The 27,499-nt window shown below is 38.0% G+C and overlaps 2 protein-coding genes across 3 annotated transcripts in view; one reads left to right on the top strand and one right to left on the bottom strand.

Moving 5' to 3' along the window:
• Positions 1–754, bottom strand: part of tmem234 (transmembrane protein 234) — a 55,165-nt gene extending 54,411 nt beyond the window's left edge. For both annotated transcript variants that reach the window (XM_072547916.1, XM_072547921.1), the window contains exon 1: positions 694–754. In XM_072547916.1, coding sequence (XP_072404017.1) covers positions 694–706 — 13 coding nt within the window. In that variant the 5' untranslated portion in view covers positions 707–754. The remainder of the gene's footprint in view (positions 1–693) is intronic.
• eif3i (eukaryotic translation initiation factor 3, subunit I) lies at positions 660–21,630 on the top strand. The gene is made up of 11 exons (XM_072547922.1): positions 660–830; positions 2,475–2,567; positions 5,826–5,913; positions 7,910–7,975; positions 9,330–9,479; positions 11,894–12,021; positions 12,689–12,799; positions 14,003–14,092; positions 18,613–18,686; positions 20,017–20,109; positions 21,478–21,630. The coding sequence occupies exons 1-11, from the start codon at positions 828–830 to the stop codon at positions 21,557–21,559; spliced, it is 978 nt and encodes a 325-aa protein (XP_072404023.1). The 5' UTR covers positions 660–827; the 3' UTR covers positions 21,560–21,630.
• Positions 21,631–27,499: the final 5,869 nt, after the last annotated feature.

The raw sequence follows: 27,499 nt of genomic DNA, 5'->3' as shown, positions 1-27,499 counted from the left end.
CCAAACTTTGTCTCATTAAATAGACAAAGGTATAAGAAGGATGACATTCATCTCTCTCCTGTATATTTTTAAAGTGATGCATAACCTCGCTGTAGATGTCAGCAAATAGTTTGTGTAAATATATTTTAGAAATGTATGATAGTTTTTGATAGTTTGATGTGAGCGTGTTGGTTCCTTTCCTAATCCCAATGACACATTAACACCGGAGGGAGGGAGAGGGCTTTCAGTCCGAACAACACCGAGAGTGACCCCGGGGGTGGGCTGACCCCGGGATCCGGGATCCGGGATCCGGGATCCGGGATCCGGGATCCGGGATCCGGGATCCGGGATCCGGGATCCGGGGGTGGGCTGACCCCGGGGGTGGGCTGTCCCCGGGATCCGGGGGTGGGCTGACCCCGGGGGTGGGCTGTCCCCGGGGGTGGGCTGACCCCGGGATCCGGGATCCGGGATCCGGGATCCGGGATCCGGGATCCGGGATCCGGGATCCGGGGGTGGGCTGACCCCGGGGGTGGGCTGACCCCGGGATCCGGGGGTGGGCTGACCCCGGGATCCGGGGGTGGGCTGACCCCGGGGGTGGGCTGACCCCGGGATCCGGGGGTGGGCTGACCCCGGGGGTGGGCTGTCCCCGGGGGTGGGCTGGGTGGGATCGGGATCGGGAGGCGGACATTGTGAAGACTGGGGGACATCACTCACCGACCGTCGCCATGGTATCGGATCATCCCCTCACCCCTGACCCCACGTAGGGTCAGTTCCGGCGGCGTGCTGGTGCGTCACTTCCGTGTTCTCTTCAGGCCGACTCTCAGAGTCACATCATCATCAAAAGCAGCATGGTGAGTGTTAGAGAGTAATAATGTAGATAATATGGTGTTAAAGAGTAATAATGTAGATAATATGGTGTTAAAGAGTAATAATGTATTGTTAGAGAGTAATAATGTAGATAATATGGTGTTAAAGAGTAATAATGTATTGTTAGAGAGTAATAATGTAGATAATATGGTGTTAGAGAGCGATAATGTACTGTTAAAGAGTAGTAATGTACTGTTAGAGAGTAATAATGTACTGTTAGAGAATAATAATATAGATAATATGGTGTTAGAGAGTGATAATGTACTGTTAGAGAGTAATAATGTAGATAATATGGTGTTAGAGGGTAACCATAGAGTCACAGAGATGTACAGCACCGAAACAGACCCTTCAGCCCAACCCATCCATGCTGACCAGATATCCTAACCTAATCTAGTTCCATTTGCCAGCACTTGGCCCATATCCCTCTAAATCCTGCCTATTCATATACCCATCCAGATGCCTTTTAAATGTTGCAATTATACTATCCTCCACCATTTCCTCTGATAACTCATCACATACACACACCACCCTCTGCGCAAAAAGGTTGCCCTTTAGGTCCCTTGTAAATCTTTCCCCCGTAATATAGATAATATGGTGTTAGAGAGTAATAATATAGAGAATATAGTGTTAGAGAGTAATATAAATAATATAGTGATGGGGCGATGCAGTGAGTGTTAGAGAGTGATGATGTAGATAATATAGAGATGGAGAGGTGACAGTGAGTACTTTTGATTTGATTTATTGTTGTCATTTGTACCTAAGTACAGTGAAAAAATTTGTTTTGTGAGCAGTACAGGCAGATCATTGCATACAAGGACTTAGATCATAGGGTGTTTAGACAGTGAGGTATACAAAGTTATAGCTATACAGGAGGTACATAAAAACAAGATCATAAGATTTGACAGTAGAAAGATCCATTCAGCAATCTGGTAACAGCAGGGACAAAGCTGTTTTTGAACTTATTGGTGCGTATATTTTAACTTTTGTATCTTCTGCTTGATGGAAGAGGTTGTAGGAGAGCATTACCGGGATATGTTGGGTCTTTGATGATGTTGGCTGCCTTTCTGAGGCAGCGAGAAGTGTAGATGGAGTCCATGGATGGTAGGTTTGCTTGTGTAAAAATATAGGATGTGTGCACAACTTTCTGTAGTTTCTTACGGTCCCTGGCAGAGCAGTTGCTGTACTAGACCGTGATGCACCCAGATAGGATGCTTTCTGGGTGCATTTGTAAAAGTTGGTGAGGGTCCTTATGGAAATGCTGAATTTCCGAAGCCTCGTGTGGAAGAAGAGACATTGTTGCGCTGCCGTGACCGTTGCATGGGAAGACCAGGACAGTTTGTTGGTTATCATATTAGTTATTGAAGAATAATGTTGCAGATAACATAAAGAGGTTGTGGTGTGTATTAAAATGTAATAATGTAGATAATATATACTGGGATGATCATGATGAGTATTGCAGAGGGAGAGAGAAGTATGGTTCTGTAGTCCAAAAATGAGTTGTGGCCCTTAAACCTGAGGAGATTTACAGAATTTTAGCATTTTATCAATGAATTGAAATTTTGAAATTGAGTAATTAATGGATCTTGTTTTGTTGCTGTAACACATCGCTTCTTAAATTTTTTTTGCAGAAGCCCATCCTGTTACAAGGTCATGAAAGATCAATCACTCAAATTAAATACAACAGAGAAGGTGATTTAGTGTTCTCTTGTGCAAAAGATACTGTAAGTATAACACACAACTTATGGAATGTTGCAGTAACTTATTCCATTAATTTGCTATCTTCATGACTATATTCACATTATGCATGTATGTAATTACAACAGTAAAACTTAGGAACAGAAGTAGGTCATTCGGCCCACCAAGTCTGCTCTGCCTTTTGTTGCTGATCTGATCATTCTCACCTCTACTTTTAGGTTTTTTTTCCATACAACCTCTTGATTATCTTGCTGACTAAAATCTGAATGTACTTAATTACCTTGATTGCCCTCTACAGTAAAGAATTCCACAGATTCACTGACCTCACGGTGGTTCAGTGGTTAGCCTCACATCACCAGGGACCTGGGTTTGATTTCACCCTCTGTCTTTGTGGAGTTTGCACATTCTCCTTGTGTCTGCATGTGTTTTCTCCGGATGCTCCAGTTTCCACCCACAGTCCAAAGATGTGCAGGTTAGGGGTGGACTGGCCATGCAAAATTACCCATAGTGTGCAGGGATGTGTAGGCTAGGTGCATTAACCTTGGGAAATGCAAGGATAGGATGGGGTGGGTCTGGAAGGAATGCTGTTCAGAGGGGTTGGTTTGGAGTTGAAGGGCTGAATGGCCTGCTTCCACACTGTAGGGTTACTCTGAGAAGAAATTCTACTGATCTGTGTTTTAACTGGATGACTCCTTATTCTGAGATTATAGCCTTTTGTACTAGATTCTTCCACAAGGGGAAACAAACTCTGCATCTACATTATCAAGCCCTCTAAGAATCTTGTTTGTTTCAATAAGGTCACGCATGTTTTTGTTCACCCATTTAAACTGTCTGTATCCCTCTGCAGACTCTGTGTCATCCTCAGAACTTGTATTATCTGCAAACTTCGCTATAATACATCACTTCCCTCATGCAAGTCATTCTTATCTGTTGTAAATAATTGTGGTTCCAGTACTGACCCTTATGGCACTCCACAAGTTGCAGGTTGCCATTGTAAAAATGCTCCCCTTATCCCAACTCTGTCTTCTATAAGTTAGCCAGTCCTCTACTCATGCTAATATATTACCTTCAATGCCATCTTAAATCACCTAACGTGTGGTACCTTATCAAACACTTGTTGAAAATCCAAATGTATTACCTCTACTGCTTTCCCTTCATGAAGCTATGCTGAGTCTGCTTAATCATATTATGTCTCTCATAAATGAACTGCTGTTACGTCCTTTAGAATTGACTGTATCAGTTTCTCAGTAGCACATCAAGCTAATCGGTCTCCAATTGTCTCTATTTGTTGTCTTCCCATTTTAATAAAGGTCTTATGGTGGCAATTTTCCAGTTCTCTGGAATGTTTCCAGAATCTGAGGATTCTTGAAAGGTTACCACCAGTGCATCCACTAACTCTGTAACTGCTTCCTTTAACATCCTAGGATGCATCCTATTGGGGAAATACCGGTCTTTAGTTTTCTGATCACTTTTTGTATAGTGATAGTTATTGTATTTATTTCCACTCTTCTTTTTAGGCCTTGATTATTTAGTACTTTTAGAACGCCATTTGTGTTTTCTTTGTGATGCACAATATTTATTTCAAGTCGAAATGATTTTGTGTGACTTTGGCTGCAAATACCTTAAACTGTAGGTGTGAGAATGTTTCACAAGTAAATCTAAAGTTTTTAATGGCAGTATTGTTTAAAGTTTAATGTATTCTGACTGAGGCTTCAGTCACGCAATTCTGTCTACTTAACCTGGCAATAGGCTGGGCCATTAACATTGAGGTCTCCTGAATGAGCAGGTTAACACCTGAGATGTTGCTATTTGGGTGAATTAATAATTAAATTTTATAAGAAAATTAAATATCATTTGTTGTAAAGTTAATTGATGAAGTCAAGTTGAAATTAAAATCCCTAAATGGTTGGCTTCACCTTTAATTGCTTCTAGGAGAAAGTGAGGACTGCCAATGCTGGAGATCAGAGCTGAAAATGTGTTATTGGAAAAGTGCAGCAGGTCAGGCAGCATCCAAGGAACAGGAGAATCGACATTTCGGGCATGAGCCCTTCTTTAGAAATCATTCCTGAAGAAGGGCTCATGCCTGAAACGTCTATTTTCCTGCTCCCTGGATGCTGCCTGACCTGCTGCACTTTTCCAGCAACACATTTTCAGCAGCGTTCATCTTTAATTGCACCAACCTTAATGGGAAGCAGTAGCATAGTGGTAACGTGGCTGAGCTATTAGACCAGATGCCTATGTTATGATTTGGGAATATGGATTTAAATCCCACCACAGCTGCTGATGCAATTTAAGTTCAATGAATAAGTCTGGAACCAAAGCATACCGCAGTGGTGGTGCCTTGAAACCCACCTAGTTCACTTGTGTCCTTTTATGAAGGGAATTCTGTCACCCTAATATGGGCTGGCCTGTACATGACTCTAGATCCACAGCAAGGTAATGTCCTCTGAAGTGACCAAGGCAATCCCGCAGGTCAAGGACAGTAAGACATGGACAACAAATACTGACCTTGCTGGTAATGTCCTCTTCTATGGGATGTTGACATTTTCTCCCAATATAACACAAAATAAATTCCTTTTATTGTGCCTCTGCTCATTGTTTGGATAACCACAGCTCTGGTAATGCAGGTTTTGAATCAGTGATTTATAGAAAATTTCTTCTCTCCATTTTGAGGACATTTCCTTGAACCCTTTCTGCTATGAAAAATGAAATAAAGCTAAATATTTATGAAAGTTTCCTGTAATGTGTAGTCAGACTGTTGAAATCCTTACTAACTGTCCATTTTTGATTATTCTAAAAGACAATGGTGTCTCCACATTGATGGGCCTCTGAGTCGGCCCAGACCTATACTATACAAATGGATAAATTCCATGTACTAACCTTCCTGAGTAGGGAGACATTGTTCTAGAGTAGTGCCAAACACGTACATACAAAACGTGTGTCAAATGTTGTAGGTAGTATAAATGCTTAATTAGCTAAACTGGAATCATATTTATAACTAGAATCAATCAGACCAGTTCTTTACAAATAGTTGCTTTGATCCAAGGAGCTGTTAGATTAAAAAGTTTTCTTAATGAAAAGGGAAGTTACTCACAATTTAAATTTATAATCATTGAGATTGACTTGGTATTTTACAGTGCAGTGGGATTTTCTGTAACAAAGTTCATGCTTTGAGATTTTAGCGAGTTTCATGGATTGAATGGTGACAAGTGAAAACAAGTAGAAACAAAGTTAAAGTTCAGAAATAATCAACTAGTCATTCTGTTTTTTTCTCTGTTACACAGGTTGTTAATGTTTGGTATTCTCTAAATGGTGAGAGGCTTGGCACTTACAATGGGCACACTGGAGCAGTATGGTGCGTTGATGTTGACTGTATCCTTAATGGCTAGATTTATACTTACTATCTGATTAAGCAGAAATCAATACATTGCATGGATAAATTCACGACATAAATTTACAGTGAAAGCCAGAAGTGTTGTTTGCAAGTATCACATCGTGACAATAATCAAAGTGACCAAAGCAATTAGAGTTTATTGAAAGAGGCACAATGCCAGAATTCCACAATCGAGAACGATGTGTGTGCTTTCTGTCATGCTGGTTACTAAAGGGTTTTAGAATGCAACCAAGTATTTCACAGGTGTTCAGCTCATCTTTGCTGTCAGTGCCAAAAATTTCCTCTTTTCTATCTGAGTGAAATGCTTCATTTGACTTTTGTGTCATCCTGTCTGGAGACAGGACCAAGGCAGTTGGTTAGAATTGGGTGATAGTTTCCCAATGGGGCCATTGACGCTTTTCTTCCATTCTCAGCCGAGGCAGTCCATGAGTTCCAATTTTTAAAAATTCCTTAGTACAAGTCACAATTCCCATTGGCATTTACTTTTGGAAATTCTTTGGGAGATTCCCAATATTGTAAGACGAAGTATTTTGAATGTCAAACATTCTTACCGTCAGGCTACTGCTGCTGCAATTGCCACAATATTGTGGAATTTGAGTAGGAATAAATACTTCTATTTTTATGCAGTTTCTTTTTTTTAACAAAGCACATTTTCAGTTTTAGAAGTTTCTATCTTGTGGGAAGCCTACTTTTGCAATGCTGAGTGCTATTTTGATTGCATTTATCCTTGATACAAATGGATACCACACATGATGATGTGATTCTGTGTAATAAGACCATAGGCAGGTAGATAGGATTGTGAAGGCGGCGTTTGGTGTGCTTTCCTTTATTGTTCAGACTATTGAGTACAGGGGTTGGGAGGTCATCTTGCGTCTGTACAAGATATTGGTTAGTCCACTGTTGGAATATTGCATGTAATTCTGGTCTTCTTCCTATCGGAAAAATGTTGTGAAACTTGAAAGGATTCAGAAAAGATTTACAAGGATGTTGCCAGGGTTGGAGGATTTGAGCTATAGGGAGAGACTGAAAAGGCTAGGGCTGTTTTCCCTGGAGCGTCAGAGGCTGAGGGGTGACCTTATAGAGGTTTACAAAATTATGAGGGGCATGGATAGGGTAAATAGGCAAAGTATTTTCCCTGGGGTCGGGGAGTCCAAAACTAGAGGGCATAGGTTTAGGGTGAGAGGGGAAAGTTATATAAGAGACCTAAGGGGCAACTTTTTCACTCAAAGGCTGGTACGTGTATGGAATGAGCTGCCAGGGGAAATGGTGAATGCTGGTACAATTACAACATTTAAGAGGCATCTGGATAGGTATATGAATAGGAAGGGTTTGGAGGGATATGGGCTGGGTGCTGGCAGGTGGGACTAGACTGGGTTGGAATATCTGTTCGGCATGGACAGGTTGGACCGAAGGGTCTGTTTCTATGCTGTACATTTCTGACTCTAAGACACAGGAGCAGAAATTAGGCCATTCAGCCTATCGAAATCTGTGAAATGCAAAGCAGAATATTTAATGTCTATGTAGTCCATTGTTTGTGTGCTGACCTCCACTAAAATCTGAGACCTAATGGTGTTATGCATTCATGTGTACTAAAATTCATTTGATCACTGCAGCTTTGATTTTTGTACCTTCAGAATTTGTAACTTTTGATGGTAAAATCAATCAGTTTTACATTGAGTTATCCAGAAACCTGAATGTTCTTTATGGTAAGAGGATGCACCTATCAAGATAAATTATTTGCATATTACAAGGGAAGTTTAATTAGAATGAGGAAATTCATGTTCCCTGAGATCTCTTGATTACTTTGGAAGGCCTTCAGATTAAATGATACAATTTTCTCAATGTGGCATATTGTCTTATCCCTCACAAGTATTCAGTAGAGCAGTGTTATTCAAAGGAATTAAAGTTGTTCTGTGTACATATGTCTTGAGTTTCCAAACAGGTTCTTCATTTTTTCCTTAATCTGATAATTAGGGGATACAAAACAAGTGTTAACTGGTTCAGCAGATAACTCATGCAGACTTTGGGACTGTGAAACAGGTAAGATATTGCATCTGAGGATGGGCAACCAACCCTGAAATGTTTTCTCTGCTTTCTCTTCACAGATGTTGCCAGATCTGTTGAGTATTTCCAGCAACTTCTGTTTTTGTTTCTGACTTATAGCATCCACAGTTCTTTCAGTTTTTATTAAGATATTGCATCATTAGCCTCTCCAATCACCTTTGTAAATATCAGTGTTGTTATTATGGAATTAATAATCTGGAGTCCCATTCTAATGTCCTGGGAATGTGAGTTCAAATCCCATCATAGCAAATGGTGAAATTTAAATTCAATATAAGTCTGTAATTTAAATTTCACCTAAGGCCAACTATAACCATTGTCAATTGTTGCAAACATCCATCTCATTCACTAAAATTCTTTAGGGAGGTAAGTCTGCCATCCTTAACATGTCTGGTCCACAAATGATTCCAGACCCACAACAATGAGCTTGCTTCTTAACTGCCCTCTGAAATGACTCTAGCAAGGTACTCCCCTCAGGGAGTGGGCAAAAAATACTGGTCTTGGCGGTGATGCCCAAATTCCATGAACATACTAAAAAAAAGTCGATGATTGAGAAGATTCTATTTTTTCCTGATTTCCTCGCTTTCTTTCCAAAGGCATTCCACATAAAAGGTCTTTTCTGACAGTTGCACTCTCTTCTCTCATGCTCAATTCACCACTATTGACGTGCAGATCTTGATGATAAGTGTGAGGATGCTGTTTGATGTTACTGCACGGTTACTGCTGAGTCCTGCCTCATTTCACCACATGCACCTTCACAGCTGTGGTCAGGGACTGACACTGTCATCAACTATTTACCTTTTCTCTCTCCCTTAATCTAATTGTACTGCCCTATCACCACACTGCCAGACATTAGCTAACTGGGCAGAATAAAACTTGGATTAGCGATTTTCCAGTCTTTATGTATGTCTCAGTTACTGGTGAGGTCATCTTGTTAAGCCATCAGGCATCCTGCATTACAACTGTGACCACATTTTGAAAGAATTTGATTGGTTGTTAAGCTTTTTGAAACATCCAGTGGTTATGAAAAGCGCTTTAAAAGCACTCTCTTTTCATTTTACCAGCTTATTGGTTAATGCGTAGTGGCAAAGACTTTTATATAATGGCAGTTAACTTTTACATACCGAAGGTTATGTAAATCTTCATGTTAGGATTAGTCTCCTGAATTTGTAAAGTATAACTGTTAACAAAATCAGCAAACTTTATTTTAAATGTATTATCTGCTGTATTAAATTCAATTTTCATGCAATATTTGACCATTTGTAGCACTGCCTATTTGTTTTGCAAGTTTGGCTTGTTTTGCATTCATTCGATTGACAATTTTCATTACTAGGGAAGCAGCTTGCTTTGTTTAAAACAAGTTCTGCTGTCAGAACGGGTGGATTTGACTTCAGTGGAAACATCGTCATGTTTACAACTGACAAGCAGATGGGCTACCATTGTTATGTCAGCTTCTTTGACATTCGAGATCCTGCTCAGATAAGTAAGGAAGTATGTTTTAATGGTTGCAAGAAAAAGCTTTTCTTCAAAGGTTAATCTTAAAGAGCATTTTTAAAGAAAGTCTGACTTTATACTACCAGCTGGTTAAATTACAGATAAGAAAAACTAGTGGGATATGGTACAAGAGCAGCTCACATGTAGTAATCTAATCTTGTAATCCTCATCGATTTCTCCACCAATGCATATTTTTTCGTGGATACAGCTTACAGATACACAGGTGAAATGAATGTTTTTCAATACCTACATTTACAAAATGGGCAGACTTTGTAGTTTTATGTAGGGAGTTTTCAGGAACTTGGGAATATAAAGATAATACATACTTTTCTTTGTGTATCAATTTATGATTGTTTATGCAATAACTGAAGATCAATAATTTGGAACTGTCAGTTGAAAAGTTAATTTGGAATCTTAATATTGTTTAAAATGGGCTAGGTATTGAAAATGTTTAGCGGTTATTGGCCTAACCTTAAAACTAACCTCCACCTGAACAGATTGATGAAAGTGAAATTGGACTTGACTTCCACAGTGGTCTCCATCTGATGGTGCTGTTTTTTCAGTGATAAAGAAAGCTTGTGTGGTATCTATCCTGTTTGATAAAATATTTCGCATCAATAACAATTATTGATAACTGTTGCCTCATTAATTTTGGGAGCTTTTCCTTTTTCTCACTATATTTTTCCTGTTCTTGTTTTTGTTGTTATTTTGACTTTGCCATTTATTTGTTTTGCTTTTTGAAACATCCAGCAGAACACAGCACTGTGAAATCCTTGAACAAAGGAAATGGGGTTACAATGTTTGCTTCCAACATGTCTTAATACTCACTTTGTGTCCTACTTTTATGCTGCAGTGCACAAACCAACCTTTATATACCATATATACTTGTGTAAAAGTCAAAATTTTTAGACTTTTTAAAGGTTCAATTAATAGGGTTGACTAATACTCGGGTACTAGCTTTGAGGGGCTGAAATTCATGCTGCAGTTCAAAATACCGTATTGTTAGCAGAAGTTGATTTGATCGCAGAACTAATCCAAGGTAAAGAAGCAATACACAATGAATTACGGTAAAGCTAATTACAGTATAAAAGCAAGAGAAACAAGAATGAATTACTGGTTGTAAATTTCATTTATATACCGGTACAACACTAACAGGTCAAAGATTCATTGAAATCCTGCAAAATCACACTGGTCAACATCGTCATAGCCTGGTATAATGGCACACTTAAAATGAAACATTTATTAAATTCTGAATGTGTAAGTGTCTTGGACTTTCCTGCCAAATTTTTCCGTTTCCCTCCCATTTACTCTCCTATGTTATGAATCTCAGCAACATGAACAGTTTTGTCAAAGAATTAAAGATATATGTAGCTAATATATCTCACTTTTATTCAGATATAATGGCACAATTAAAATATTAACCTTTGGGTGTCTAGTGAAGAAAGTGTGATAAGTACCAATAAAGGTAGTACTGGTCTGAATGAATGAATGAATCAAAGCACGCTGTAGTAAACCAAGTGGGCTAAGTCGTGTTATGAATGAATGGAGATGCAATATAGTAAACAAGAGTGATGAGTAGAGTTACCGGTATGAATGAATGAATGAATGAATGCGATTTCGTTTAAGTGGGTTAATGGGAGCATGCAGTTTCCTTTGTAAGAGGGTTATAATGCAATATAGTAGGGTCAACCTTTACATGGGAGATATGGAAAGTACAAGATTTTTAGGCCAAAAATAAGGGGTTGACATTTACATGAGTATATATGGTAATTTAATATTGTGTTCTAATGGCTGAAAACCTATTAAATTTGATGCCATCTGCATTTTTTTCATCCACCACTTGTTAAATAATATTTCTATAATAATTTCTTATAGTTTTGTATCCTGCATCTGTTTTTATTTTGATCTTAGTAGTGTTATCCATGACTTTAATCCAGCCTTACATTCCCTTGGTATCTCTTAACACCCAGACTCTAATCCCCTACACATCCCACAAACTGTCCCCATTCCACCATTAATTGGGAGCTTGCAAACACCGTTCCTCTCTTCTTTTGAACCCCAGCTCCTCTCTGATTTTAATTTTTTGAAAAACATATATATACAACTATATATTTAAACTTCAAATCAACTTTTGTCAGGTCTCCTGATGAAACCTGCACATGAGAGCTTTCTAAGGACAAATTGACCGTCAGTTTTCTGTGTATACAATTCTGTGTACAAGTTGGCTGCCTTTCTTTAACATGATAATGGTAACTACTCTTCAAAAGTACTTTATTGGCTGGACGATACTTTGAGATGACCTGAAGTTAGGAAGGCTGCTATGTAAATGTAAGACTCTTTTGACCTTTTATTAAGTAATCTCAGACCTTTAATTTTATATTTACTTTCCTTATTAATTGTTAGGTAACAATGAACCATATATGAAGGTTCCAGCCAGTGAGTCAAAAATAACCAGTGCTGTTTGGGGACCTCTTGGAGAGTTTGTCATTGCAGGACATGAAAATGGTGAATTAGTGCAATACAGTGCTAAGGTAAGGAGAAGTTGCAGAATGATTGCAATCCAGTGGCAACATCAGAATATAAATGATGCGCTGTGCTACTGTTAACCAGAGAAACTACACCATCATTGGTTAATTCTGAAACATTTAAAATTATGATTGCCTCAGTGTGATAACTGATTCCCTCCTCCATCCTCTTTCTATTTGTTTCAACATTTTCATTTTATATATTCATTTTAATATTACCCTTGACAAGGAATAGTGCTTCTATTCCCTTTGAAATTCAAGGTGTTTTGCAAAGAAATAGCTTTAATTTAAAACCGACTGTGTTTGAAAAATCACAGCTCTTGTGGATGGTTCATCTTGAAGGACCCTTCCTAAGCAATGATGTTCTTTTTTATTGCTTGTCTTCACATAGAAAGCTTTACAAGCTGTGGTTACGTTTTATTACACCAAAGTGATAATGCTTTGATAATGCCCAATACCTTTATCTAATATTTTGAGGAAAACTTATTTATTTGAGAGGATGACCTGGTATTAATGTCTCAATTCTACACGGATTAGTGATTTTAAAGAGCACTCCTTTGTTATTCTGGAGTCATGCCTGTTCTATCAAATATATGTCTTTGAAGTGATTGAATACTGGTGATTTATTTGTTTTATTTTGCAATTATTGACACTTGTGTTACTTTATTGACAGTCTGGGGAAATAATGACAAAAGTAAAAGAACACACCAAACAAATTAATGACATTCAAACATCCTTAGACCTTACCATGTTTATCACTGCTTCAAAGGACAGTACTGCCAAGGTAAACAGTGTTTTCCAGTGTCACAACTTGTCATTTTTATGGTGTAAGCTGAACTGTTAATTCATGCAGGTTCAATGTTCTGTTCCAAATTAAATTTGTAGAGCTATTATTACATTAGGGACAAAGTCTGTTTTGCAATAGTAAAAAGGAGTATTTTTGTTGAAGAAAAAGGTTTGACTGGCCTGGCTATCTGAAGACATTCATTTTGCTAAACCTTCTCAATGCCTCATTCCATCAAATGTCGCTGTGTTGTTGGAGGCAGTAATTCTCCAGCCTGAAGTATTTAGCTGTTGTTTCCATGTTTGAATTTGAGTCAAAGGCTGTGGTGCTGGAAAAGCAGAGCTGGTCAGGCAGCATCCGAGGAGCAGGAGATTCGACGTTTCAAGCTTTTCATCAGGCTTAAGCTTGAAGCGTCGATTCTCCTGCTCCTTGGATGCTGCCTAACCGGCTCTGCTTTTCCAGCACCACTCTCAACTCTGATCTCCAGCATCTGCAGTCCTCACTTTCTTCATGTGTGAGTTGGAACTGGAACATGTTCAAATTGCATGTTTCTGGCACGACCTGAACTAAATGTTGATGCTCACACTGTTGGCATTTTTATTAAGTGTGCTTTTAGATCTAATGTAAGCTAGATAGCAAAGTACCACTTATGTTATGAAATATTTTGTAGGTTTTTGTTGAATAAGTGTTCTTTATTGATAATGTAAGCATCTTTGTAGAGGAATGATCTCTCACTTTGGTTGGTGTCATTTTCTGTGCAGCTTGAACTATGAATAGACTTTTGTGAAAGGTCGTCAGGGCCACCAACCAGGCAAATGGGGAGTATTCCATGTTGACCTAATTTTGGGACTAAGAAGATGAGTGACCCACTGCAGGATTCCTAGCCATAGTATTTATGTGGCATGTCCAGTTCAGTTTAGTCAGTACCAAGCTCCAGGATGATGATAGCAGGGGATTCATTTTAAATATGTGCCGTCTGGTTCTTAATCCTTTAATTTGCAGGAACAGTTTCCCACTATCTACTCTTATTAAACCTGCTCTTGATTTTAAAAACCTCTATCAGATCTCCTTTAGCTGCCTTCCCTGTAAGAACAGTCACAACTTGTGACATAGCAACACCAAAGACTATCACCGTGGTAACTCTGTTAGAACTAATTTTTTCAGTTTTCTTAAAGTTTTCTAATTTTTTGTTCCATATTTCAGCTGTTTGATTCTGCAAGTTTTGAGCACTTGAAAACATACAGGACTGAACGGCCTGTCAATTCAGCTGCTATTTCACCTATTGTGGAGCATGTAAGTAACGTATAGAAATGTTAAATGAGAAACCATTCAAAGCTGACTCATGAAATCAACACTTTATCACTATACTTACTTTCGTCCTAAGTTAGTGCTGGGTTTAGTGAGAATTACTGATTTGATGATCCTCCCACCTCCCTTATCTGTCTTTAGGACTACACATGACGAGTAATCAATCTCGAGCAAAAACAGAAGCTGCTGGAGCAGCTCAGCAGGACTGTCAGCTTTTTATGGAGAGAGAAACTGAGTCAATACTTTGGGCCCAATGACCCTTTATCAAAGTAATCTATCTGTGCCCAGTGATTCCTGGATTATTTTGCAGCTTATTTAAACACCTCACTTTATTTCAGTGTCCTCTGGAAACCCTTTGTTTAAAGAAAGGCTGGCGAAGTCGGGAACTCACTAATGTCACAATGACTTCTCATGAGTCACTTAGTCCAGGTGCAATTTAATCATTGGATATTCATTAGCTTCATCAGAATTGTTCCAGCTTCCTTCTACAAGGGAATTGGGATTATGGGGAACAGGCAGAAAAGTGGATGTGTAGTCACAATTAGCACAGCCACGATCTTATTGAATATTGAACAGGCTCAAAGGACCGAGTGAACTAATGCTACTCCTATACCTTAATGAGAAAAGCATGCTGTCATGTACTGAATGCAGTATGTTTATATAATAGCAAATGGCTTGTACAATTCATGCAAATTTACCCCAATGGTTACATAACTGATTCCGTTGTATGCTATAAAGGTTTGTTTGATCAATTTCTATTTCACAAGATTGAATTGGATTCTACAGTCAGAGTTGAACAGTACAGAAACAGATCCTTCAGTCCAACCTATCCACACTGACTATGTTTCTCAAACTAAACTAGTCCCACCTGTCTGTGTTTGGCCAATATCCCTCCAAACCTTTCCTATTCATGTACCTATCCAAATGTCTTTCAAATGTTGTAACTGGAGCTGCACCTACTACTCCCTCTGGCAGTTCATTCTAAATATGAACCACCCTCTGTGTGAAAGGGTTGCCCCTCAGGTCCCTTTTAAATCTTCCTTCTCTCACTTTAAAAATATGTCCTCTAGTCTTGGACTCCCTTAGCTTAGGGGTAAGACCTTTCCTAAACATCTTACCTATGGCCCTCATGATTGTGTAAACCTCGATAAGGTCACCCTTCAGCCTCCTACACTCCAGTGGAAAAATGTCTCAGCCTATCCAGCCTATCCCGATAACTCAAACCCTCCAGTCTCGGCGCCATCTTTTGTAAATCTTTTCTGAACCCTCTCCAATTTGCTAATATCCTTTCCTATAGCAGGGCAACCACAATGGTACACAGTGCTCCAAAAGTGGCCTCACCAATGTCCTGTATAACCGTAACAGGACATCCCAACTCCTATACTCCTCCATAGTCTGAGCAATGAAGGCAAGTGTGCAAAATACCATCTTGACTGCCCTGTTGACGTGTGATGCAAACTTCAAAGAACTATACCTGAACCTCCAGGTCTTTCTGTTCAACAACACTACCCCAGGGCCCTCCTATTAACCTTTTATCATTAAGTGTGATTTAATCTGGCTGCTATGTCACAGGTTTCATCCTGATTTTTCATTGATGTTCAAACTGGATAAATGGGGTCTGTAATAAGTTTAGATAGACGTGCTATTACAATTTGCACCTATGCTTCATGCCACATTGTTGTTCACTGTAAATAGAAAATACAGTTTGTGCCATAAGTTGAATTGCTTTCAACTGTTGCTTTTCATTATTTTGAATGTTCATGCCTGTAGCTCATGTAGTTATTGCTTTATAAGTATCCAGAAATGTGAGTCCAGTAGGAGATCTGTCATAACACAGAAGGATCACTCTTTCAGATACACCGCGGAGTAGAGCAGGAGTGGTTAAAGGAGTGGACCTTACCCATTCATATCTTGTTAACAAGTGACTTGTTTTCCATTTATAATGGAGTTGGGGTGTGAGGGTTTTACATTTGCATTTATTATATTTACCCATTTATCTGCTTAGAGACTAACATCCAGGTGTTCACGGTCTTTTTAAAAAATGTCATTTATGCTTAAATATGTAATTCCTGGAGGTAGAAAGATGTTTTTACTAAATAGTCAAAGGTATTACATGAAAAATAATTGTTTAGTAATTTTTGAAGTGGTTAAAGTGTGCAGTCTGGTTTGATGGTTGTGGGTATGAATAAGCTTTATACTCTGACTTGTATTTATCGCTCACGTGGGACCAGTCCTACTGTATTTAGTGTAGGTTGTCTCATTGGATTAGTATTCCACTTAAATCTCAGTTACACTTCATTAACTGCATTGAAATGTAGGAGACCAGCTTTCACTTTTACCTTCCAGCTCTCTTCCCAGAAGTTGCCATCTTTTTCCACTGATGGTGTAGATAGAGGACAGCTGATAACATTATCATACTTCTATGGATACAGTAACTCCCTCATACATCATACATTGTAGGCATTTGACTTAATAGGAAAAGTCGTTTTCAATTAAATTGTTTCTGTCTCAGTGGCTTGGAGACGAAAGGTATTCATGTGTTGGTATGAGTGTTATCTGCTTTTCTACTTGCTGAGACCTAATCTAAGATTGCAACAACTAGTTTTTAAGCTTCCGTTTTTGATCCTCTAAAACAATGATGCTCCTTCCACCCCTTCCAAAGCTGAACAGTTTACTATAGATTTATTATTTGAACCATTAGCTACAAATTTCCTTTAGCCTATTCTTTCAGATCTGTAAAACAGTGATTGCAGGTTCATCTGAAACCAGAGCACTGTGTCAATTCAGCTGTTTCATTCACTAGACCTAAGGAACCCTTTTTAAAAATAAGACATCTCTCACTTAAGTGGAGATTTAATAATGGGGAACAGGGAAATAGTGGCATTATAACTGGACTAGCAATCCAGAACCTCAGGTTCATGGTCTGTGAGCATAGGTTTGAATCCCATATGACAGATGGTGACAATTGAAAAAATCAATAAATTCTGAAATTAAAAGCCAGTCTAATGGTGAGAGTGTAACTATTATCAAATTTCTTAACCCAGAAATGACTTGTTTTATCTAATGTACTAAATTACATCTCATGGAACATTAGCAAATATTTAATATTGCCTATTGATTCAAGAAGAACATTTTTTAATCTAAATTATTCAACAGAATTCAAATTTTAAGCAGTGCTTGAACATTTTAGTTTCTGAATCTGGAACTAGTACAGATCTAAACTTTCACAATGTCAGTTGTGTTGATCCTATGACTGGGGAAATCAGAATGGTCGGTATATCTACAGATTTCCCCAAAAGAATATTCTTCCTCAAGTAGGAGAAATGATACCTCTCTGCATATTTTAGGTGGTTATACAAGAATAAGCAGTGAGCAATTGTAACAGCTAGGAATGGTAAGCAGAACCTTTACTTACACTGGGGTGGGGGAGTTCTATACTCTATCCTCTTTGGGTCATGTAGCTTAGGAGTCAGGAATCTGATCTATAATACCAGTGTTTTAGCTCTAATGTCACTACTTTATTCACACTTTTATCCAGTCTGAATGTTGTGAGCCAGCCGTTTAGAGAAGTTTGCTCTTTCCACTGTTACATCATTATTGCAAAAATTCTAAATCCAAATCCAGGATCATGTATATGGCTTGAGTTGTATGCAAGTTGATCAGAGTATTAACTGTAATCTTTGTGGGTTGTATCTCAACAACCTGCAAAGTCAAAAAGTTTGACCGCTTCTGATCAAGTTCATCTAATCCAGAACTTGTGATCATAACTGCCAGCAAAAAGGATGTAGTAGATTGTAGACCGATTCTGAACCCATCACATTGATGGTTTCGAACTAACACTGGCTGGGTTTAGTTTTGCAATATTGTTGGTTATTTGACATTGCTGTCTTCAAATTTTATTCAGTCAAGGTTAAAGTGTCAATGTAATTTTGTGACCCAGCACACTGTTCATTTGAAATTAAATCATCATGAGAACGAATCATTTCTCTGTTAAGTCATCTAACAGATCTTCAGGGCAGATCTGTACAGAAGCAATGTTTATGAAAAATGACACACTGTCCTGCTTAATTGACCATATCCAATATAGAACTAAATAGTGATGAGACCACCCTTTGCAGTACATGCACTGAACATTAAAGGGTGATTATGTTTTTCTGTTAACTATGCAGCGTTTGGCTTGCAGTTTATAGTTTGTGAGGATGTTTCTTTGTGTAGAGGATTTTTACCTGTTGTGCCATATAATTTCCAAGCTGATTCTGCAAAGCTGTCATTTTACAGCTGTAACATGCATCTGAATATTGCAGTTTTTCTCAGAGCTGGACTGTGTTGTGCAGTGTGATACTCATGTTTTCATATCTGGAAATGATTCTCTTTCAGTTAGTTGCCAAAGGTCATCATACTACATTTCAGAACATCCTGTCAGTCTGACCAGTGAATAAAGTATTGCTGCTGTTAATACAGTTTGCTTTGGTTAATTGTATGTGTACTGGATTTTGATGTAATAGGTTGTCCTTGGTGGTGGTCAGGAAGCAATGGATGTCACAACGACCTCTACCAGAATTGGCAAGTTTGAGGCTCGGTAAGTGACAATGTTGTGGAGTTAATTCATTAACCTTTTATTTTGATATGTTCTTTTCGTTTTGAGAGTTTAGCTCAGCATTATTATTGCTGTTTGTTTTCCATACTGTTCGCTCACTAAGCTCGGTGTCCTGCTCACAACTATTAAAGAGAAATTATTGTATGCCATTGAGATGGTAGTCCTGTTCATAGTGCAGCTTGGAATTGTTGTGTTTCAGAAAGGTTTACTTACAGAAGAATGTCATTTGCTGATGCCACTCCAGTTTGGATTATCAATACTTCAGTTGTTTGTCACTATTTCTGTCAATTTTTCACGTTATTTTTGACATCATTCTGTTGCATGTCTTCTTTTACCATTTGTGTTCTACCTCTTATTGATGGTAAATGAAACCATCCTGACCATGGTATTTTGTGGGGCTTATCCTCACTGCCATGCCAGGAATGTCAGTTGCTCCATATGTGCACAGCCTGAAATTGAGGGCTGTTCCGCCAGACTGTCATTACTCTGCCTTTTCTGTGATCGAACTACTTTGACACAAACCTGCAATTCAAATACGGACCTTTCCAGTGTTGATAACTGAGAGAGAGAATTTATTTAATCTTCAAAATACATTTTCATACCTGTTTCGAATTAATATTAGTCAGGATTTTGTGATAGACCATTTAACCTTGAACTCAGAGTCTTATCATGCATTTAAATTAATATTTCTGCTTCTTGACTTCATGATTGCCTAAGGACTCCAACTAAGGTTTAATCTATTTGATTGTGTGATCACTATAAACTGTTATGATTGAGTAATTATGAGAGGTTAATAATTAATAGAGCCGGTGCTGATCAGAGATATGGTGAAATAGTCAAACATGTTTGTCTTTTTAAAAATTATCATTAATAGCCCACCTTTAGGGAAACAAAAGTAAACAGGGAAGACCCTGTTCTAGACAAGAGAATACCATTACTTGCAAGGAAAGCACAGTTGGCTGGTCTGTGATGCAGAATGATGCCAGGATCAATTCTTGCACTGGCTGAGGTTATCATGAAGGACTCTTTCTCAACCTCTCCCCTCACCTGAGGTATGATGATTCTCGGGTAAACCTCCACTTGTTGTCTCTCTATGTCTAATGAGAGAGTAGTCCTATGGTCATCCGAGACTTTGGTGTGTTAACCTTTTAATATCAGGATGATATTGGCTGGAGCTTTTGACAATCCTGTAAATCAACTTATTCATGTTCATAGTTTCAGAGAAAATACAGTGTAATGATGAAGGGGGCAGTTATCTGAGGATTGCTGTAGAATTGTAAGATGGTTTAACCAACCCCTTTTCTCTTTTTAGATTTTTCCATTTGTCATTTGAAGAGGAGTTTGGTCGAGTGAAGGGTCACTTTGGTCCAATCAACAGTGTGGCTTTCCATCCTGATGGGAAAAGGTTAGCACAATAATTTGATAATTGCATTTGAAGCTTTTTGATGAAGTATATTGAATTGCACTGAAACTAACAGAAGGGTTTGTAAAAAATAAATTATTTATTTCACTCATGACTGTCATTGTTTTTCAATTGATCTGTTCCAAACAAGTTTAGAAATGTTTAGAGACAATTATATTTTGGGGTTTCTAGTTTTCTTGGTTCTGAGGATATTTAATAAAATAAGAGTATCGTGTAAATTGAATGATATTGTGGATCTATTACCATCATTGTCTTTCGTTTATCTTTTTAATCTAATCACGTTATTACATAAGTTACAAAAATGTGGCCAAATGGTTGCTTGTGTTATGAAGGTGTAGGGGGTAGTGTACTGCTAAGGAAGTTGAAAGCTAGCAAGGACTTAGAGAAGCACACAGTGTACTGAAGAATTTACAATGTAACTTTTGGTTCAGAACAGCTAGTGCTGACTGGGTTGCTATGAGACAAAAACAAATTCAAATTCAGCCAATCAGTTTAAATTGCACTCCAAAATACCAACCTCTAATCAAGTTTGAATTTAGTATATTGACAATATTTTTAAAAAATGAAACAATCTGTGCTTTGGGGTGTAAGACTGTGAAAAATTGAACAGTTGAGGGGAGAACCGCCAAGCCACCAGCATGTATAGACTACCAGAAACACAGCTAGGTACCTTTACCTATCAATGACCTGTGAAACAGAAATCCCAAGAAGAAGAAAATCTACAGAGGAAAATACCAAGGGAAGATTTGACAGCTGCCTGGTTTTGAAATTTGAATGTTGGTAAATCTTAATTGGGGGTTTTATTGGACTAGTGTTATAGAAGGGAAAATAAAAGATAGGTATCATAGAAGGAGTTGGAAATAGTTGTTGGTTAATTATTCTCTGTTATATTTTAAGAAATAAAGTTGTTACTTTTTTACTTTAAGTAGTTCTTGGCCTCTCGAATTTCCACAGATTACAGCATGGGGTGAACCTTTTCCATGTTGCTGGTTTAAATTAGCAGAAGGCTTTACCCCATGTTATAACTCTTGGAAAAATGACACTGGAGAAATGTTCTTCACTATTTTATGGGTATCATGAGCAACAAATGACTTCAGCAGCCACTGTGGTAACAATTTAAATTTGCCTGAACAGATCAAATTCTGTGGAGCTCATATCAAAATTTTGCAAAAACAATGGACTGTAATGAGCAGTGGGATAAAGAAGGAATGAGTGCAGAAACTTAATTTTGTAATTAATTTTGTGGATGTCTACACAAATACCATCTTTATACTTAAATGTTATTGCCTTGCTTTCTAATGCAAATAGGGATAGGGCCTAATCTAATCCAATATTATTTGTTCTTTACAGTTACAGTAGTGGAGGTGAAGATGGTTATGTGAGAATACATCATTTTGACCCACAGTATTTTGAATTTGAGATGGAATTTTGAGGAATAAAAAGATCATTGCTTTCAAATTGTATTGCAAGAATTATTTTGTTAAATAAAAAAATACAGAAGAATATTATGATCATTTATATACTCTGTATCTCATCAATTCAGTTGTTCTGTGCAATTGGAGATTTGCACAGCAAATTGTTTTACAGTGTGACTACAAAGATTTAAACAGAAAGATCATTTGCCCTGTTTAAAATTTCATATTGCACATATATAGTAGGGGCCACTTTGCAATGGATAGCACCAGTTCTTGGTGTTTTTTTTAAATAAAAATTGGCTTTGATGAAATTGAATGAATGTTTAGATCAGTTAACTTTATAAATTGCATTCTGAATTAATGCACTGAAACAAAGGACTGTTTCATTAATGTTCTGAAATTAAAATTGATCTGTTTGAGCTTGAGCACACATTGATTTATCAGTAGTGTTGTTTTAAGTGTATTATTGTTCTTGTTTTTGAAATGATTAATGTTTAGGCACCTGTACCTGATGTATCTGGTGTGTACACAATGAAGACTTGATTTGTCCAAGAAAGAGTTTCAAACAGGATTTTTCTCTCAGAATTTCACAGCTGCAATTTAGAATTGGCAATATTTTACAGCAAGATAGGATTAAAATTTGCTTTGCTTTGCTATATGTCAATTTGGGTTTTTTTTGCTAAACTTGCTGTGAATTCATAATAAGTCATTCATAATCATCAAAAAAAAACTCCTGCCTTGATCTTCTATTTCATATATTGAATAGTAGTCATTACAACAGTGACTTTTACATAACATTGGAAAGTGTGAGTGAGTGTGCTAATTTTGCACCCAGTACCAGATTATCGAAATTTTGGTTGTGGCTTGGGTGCCTGAATGAAAACTAGTAATGAATTTAATTAAACACGCTATATTGTCTACTCTCAAAGCATTGGAAAAGCCATTGTTCAGGTGCAGAATTAATGTATAACAGCTGCTGAGATTTTAACTTTGAATTGCTGGTGCAGTTTAATCTCTTACATGAACCCACACACAATGGTAATGGTTTGATTGCAATCGCTACTGCATATTAAAATTGAAAAGTCTGCTGATTGAAAAATATGGGAGAGCTCAGCAAAACCTAAACTCATGTAATGTGCTTCATTTTTAAAACAGTTCAGTTCTCAAGAAGTATCCAGAGCAATCGCTTAAAAAGGAAAGACATGCCCTATTGCAGAGCAAGTGCATTTTGTGGGATTGAAGTTTGTCATCTTAATGTGATTTTTTTTGCAAATTCAATTTTGACAAACACTTTATTGATCTGAGATGGATGTGATGGGTTGTAAGGCTTCATTTCTTGGTCTAAATTTGTAAAGGTCACAATGATCTGATGCTAAATCTATCCTTATTTCTATCAGCTGAAAGTATTTGTTAGGGTAAATGTTTTGTTTAATGCAATTATCCTTTCCCAGACTTCTCAGCAATTAGAACAAGGCCAGCAATTAGCAAGAAGGATGTAGTTAGTAAGACAGTTAAATTAGTCAAGACAATGCAGGGCGCTGACAAAATTCATCCAAAGTGTCCTTTGGAAAAGTATTTGTGAAATAGGTTAACATGTAAGGCAATGATAGTGTGTTGAAGGAGTAATCAAACACTTCTAAAAAGAGAAGAATTAGTAAGCTAAATCAGTACATTCAAAATTATAAAAATTCTTTCTGATCTTTCAAATGAGTTTATTTTGAATTTGAGTGCAATGTTTCCAACAATTCTACCTCTGGATAACTACTCAAACAATGAAAGCAATAAATTATGATAACTATTTAAATTAATATACTGGGCAATTTACATTGATAGAGGTGACATTTGGTGTTTAATCATTCTGTAGTAATGTTGCCAATGATAAAGGTTCTCTTGTCTGAAACAGTTTGTATTGTGAACAGCTGATCACCTTCACACTACAGTGAACAAAGTACTGCTACAAATCAACAGCAAAGCCCATTTTCATAAAAATCTAACTTAACTGCAGTGTGCTATTAAGGGATTACAGAAAGATTTTTCAAAGGTGCCTTGGTAATGTAGTTTTGACTAGTTAGAATTTCTTACACAGCTTGTTCCTAAATCCAATGTTGAAGCAAACAAATGAAAGTAGGAAGGCATCTTTCCAATAACTCTGTAGAGTAGCATTGATTAGAAGCAGAAGGTTGGAATTAAGATCCAAAATGTGACCAGTCAGGGAAAGGGGATGCTGTAGGAAAAAAAAACAAAAGATAATGTGAATGAGAGTATAAAATAAATGAAAATTGTACTGAAGTGTCTTCAGAAACTTAATAAAAAATATCATCCCTCATTTCATACAATTATCGTATTATCTCACCCTTGAGAATTAATGCATTGAATAAAATGCAAATTGCAGAGCTTTAGCCAGCAAATGTGTCTCGTAGTGAGGTGAACTAGTCACATGGGGGAGTGCAGTGCTGTCAGCAACAATAAAATGTTAGCAGCAATCGCAATGGTTTTTAACTTAAAGATTGCTGCAGATGAAAGAGGGCAGGGACTTCAAACGCATGAGCAGAAACTGAATTTAAAATGAAAACTCATTTTACATATATTATCTACATTTGAGGTGTTGAAATAATTTTATAGACAACACTATTTAAAATGCTGCTCAGCTCATCAGCATTTAGGGCTGGGAGTCATGCTTTCGTGCAATCCTAACAGATTTCTTGATTTTGTTAGTTCTTAAAAGTCTTTGAGAAAAATAATAGACTGCATCCAGTTTTTTTAAAAATCAATCTTGTGGATTTTACTGCTGACTCAGCACATCAGCTTGTAGAAAGGCTTGACAGAACAGAATGCATTGCAGTTTGTGCAAAGCTAGCTGATCACTGAAATTACTCAGAAAATCCTGGGTTATGAAGGGGAAAACTAATGTGTTTCTGCTGATTCCTCTTCAGTTACCCCCTGCTGGCATCACTTTAGATGGGACTAGCACAATCAAATACTCCACTAACATTCAATGTCAAGGCACACATGTCTATTATGAATGAGGGTCATTTGGGTAAGACGTCACCATTTTGTATGTAGGAATTCTGAAGAAGGGCCACTGGACTCGAAATGTTAACTCTGTTTCTGTCTCTCAGACGCTGCCTGACATGCTGAGTTTCTCCAGCAATTTCTCTCCTTGTTTCAGATTTCTAGCATCTGCAGTTCTCTGTTTTATTTCGGTCTGTAAGGAGTTGGTTAGCTCAGCTGGCTGGACAGCAATTGTAGAGAAATCCAATTAAGACAATTTTTAAACCTTCCCTCTCATGCAATTAATTTCTGGGAATGCTCCATCATCAAGCAGTGTTAATCACAAAGACCCCAGACACAGTGCCGTGAACAGTCAGAGTAAAGCTGTGTTCCTCATTTTAGAACATCAATGTTGGCATCCTTTTCATGTCTCCATTGATTTGAAACCTCTGAAGTGAAGAGCTGCTGCCCATTACTGTATAATCGAGAGCTTTTTGTCAACACCTGATTGGGAAGTTTCTTGATGAGCAAGAGAGACACCAAGGTTCAATTCCAGCACCGGATGTGGTTGCCATGAAGTTCCCACCTGCTCCTACCCACCCACTTTGCATGAGGTGTGGTGACCTTTAGCTTAAACCCCCACTTGTCAGTGCTGTAATGAGAGAGCAGACCACTGGGATTATGGCAACTTTACCTTTCACTTATGAAGCCAGACCCATGCATGCAAGGTCAAAAGGTGTTGAGAAAACAAGTGAAGACATAAAGCTGCATTGAGAAGTAAAATCGAAACCTTTCAGTCACTCCATTGACAGGATACAGAGAATCATACAGCACGGAAACAGACCTTTTGGTCCAACTAGTCCACACCAACCATATTCCCAAACTAAACTGGTCCCACTTGCCTGTGTTTGGCCCATATCCCTCTAAACCTTTCCTATCCATGTACTTACCCAAATGTCTTTTGAATATTGAAATTGTACCTGCATCCACCATTCCCTTAGGAAATTCATTCCACACACAAACTATCCCCTTGTGTGAAAACATTGCCCCTCATGTCCTTTTTAAAAATATGACCCCTATTTTTGAACTCTCCCACTCTAGGGAGAAGACCCTTGTTATTCACCTTGTGTATGCTCCTCAAACTTCTATTCTCCAATGAAAAGGCCCCAGCCTATCCAGCCTATTTTTATAACTCAAACCCTCTGTTCCAGCAACATCTCGGTTGATCTTTTCTGAAATCTCTCCAAATGAATAATATCTTTCATATAACAGGGAGATCAGAGCTACACACAGTACTTCAGAAGAGGCCTCACCAATATCCTGTACTACCTCAACATGACGACCAACTCCTATACTTAAATGTCTGAGCAATGAAGGAATGCATACTAAACATCTTTTCAACACCCTATCTATGTGTGATGCAAATTTCAAAGACCTATGTACCTGAATCGAGGTCACTCTTTTCAACAGCAATACCAGGGCCCTATCATTATTGGTACAAGTTCTGCCCTTGCTGTTTTACCAAAATGCCATACTTCGCATTTATTCAAATTAAACTCCATCTGTCACTCCTCAGCTCATAGTTGATCAAGATTTTTTTGTAATCCATGATAACCTCCTTTACAGTCCACAATGCCAGTTTTGATGTTAACAGCAGACTGACTAACCACATCTCCTAAATTCTCATCCAAATCATTTATATAGATGACATCCTTGTTCATGTTCTCTCATTATTTACTGAAATCTCCAGAGGGTGATACTGGGCGTGTGCTGAGAAACAGGTAAGCTGTATTCAATGTTTGAGCTCTTCCTGTTGGACCCAATATTTATTATGTTTTTCAGCCCAATTATGGGACACAGGTACCAACTTTATCAATGATGCTGTCTTCCAAACAGCACTGAAAGGGTGCACACTCATATCAGATTTTACACTGAAGTGATTATACACTCAGGTTTGTAAATGTGTATTAAAGCTTGAATTAACAATGACTAATTGACCCTGACACTCTTTCAACTCTTTCAAACATGGCTGAGAGTCAGTTCAAACATCTGCCGATATCTGAGACTAGAAATCCATGCCATGTTTATGATGATAACAGAACAAGAGAGCTTTGGTTAAAAAACTATGGTTGGAAAATACCAATTCAAATTTTTAAAAAACTTTTATTATGCACTTCCTTTAGCAATTATATCCTTATTGTTACATCAAGATACAGTAACTAAACATGACAATGTAAGATTGCTTTCAATTGAGATTTCAGATATAGTTTATTTTCAACTGCTACCACATGACAAAAAGAAACTACACTCCATCTGGTTCTCCCAGTAATTTACTGGTCATAGGAACAGGAGTAGGCCATTTCCTCTCTTGTGCCTGTTCCTCCTTTCCGTGAGATTAGGGCTGAACTGTGGCCTAACTTGTTATACTATACCTGATTGCAACTACATTTCTCTTTTCTCCCGTCTCTTGAACAGCTCCCTGTATCTAGACTTCAGATTAAAATTGGAAAGTAACATTTGCACCATTCAAATGCCAGGCAATGATCATCTCCAATAAGAGATGATTCAACCATCACCCCTTGACACTCAATGGCATTACCATCACTGAATGCTCCACTATCAGCATCCTTGGGGTTACCATTGAGCAGAAGCTCATCTGGACTTGCCACATAGTGGCTACAACAACAGGTCAGAGGCTGGGAATACTGTGGTGAGTAACACACTTTCTGACTCAACAAATGCTGTTTACCATATGCAAGGCATAGGTGTGATGGAATACTCCCCACTTGCCTGGATGGGTGCAGCTTTAAAATCACTTAAGAAGTTCGACACCATCCAGGACAAAGCAGCCCAATGGATTGGCACCACATCCACAAGCATCCACTCCCTCCATCAACACTCAAAAGCACAAGTGTGTACTATCTACAAGATACATTGCAGAAATTCATCAAAGATCCTGTCAAGCA

Source organism: Chiloscyllium punctatum, chromosome 27, assembly GCF_047496795.1.
Source record: "Chiloscyllium punctatum isolate Juve2018m chromosome 27, sChiPun1.3, whole genome shotgun sequence".
In the NCBI taxonomy this organism is placed as follows: Eukaryota; Metazoa; Chordata; class Chondrichthyes; order Orectolobiformes; family Hemiscylliidae; genus Chiloscyllium; species Chiloscyllium punctatum.
The sequence above is the reverse complement of the archived record's forward strand: the minus strand, read 5'-3'. Positions and strand labels throughout refer to the sequence as shown.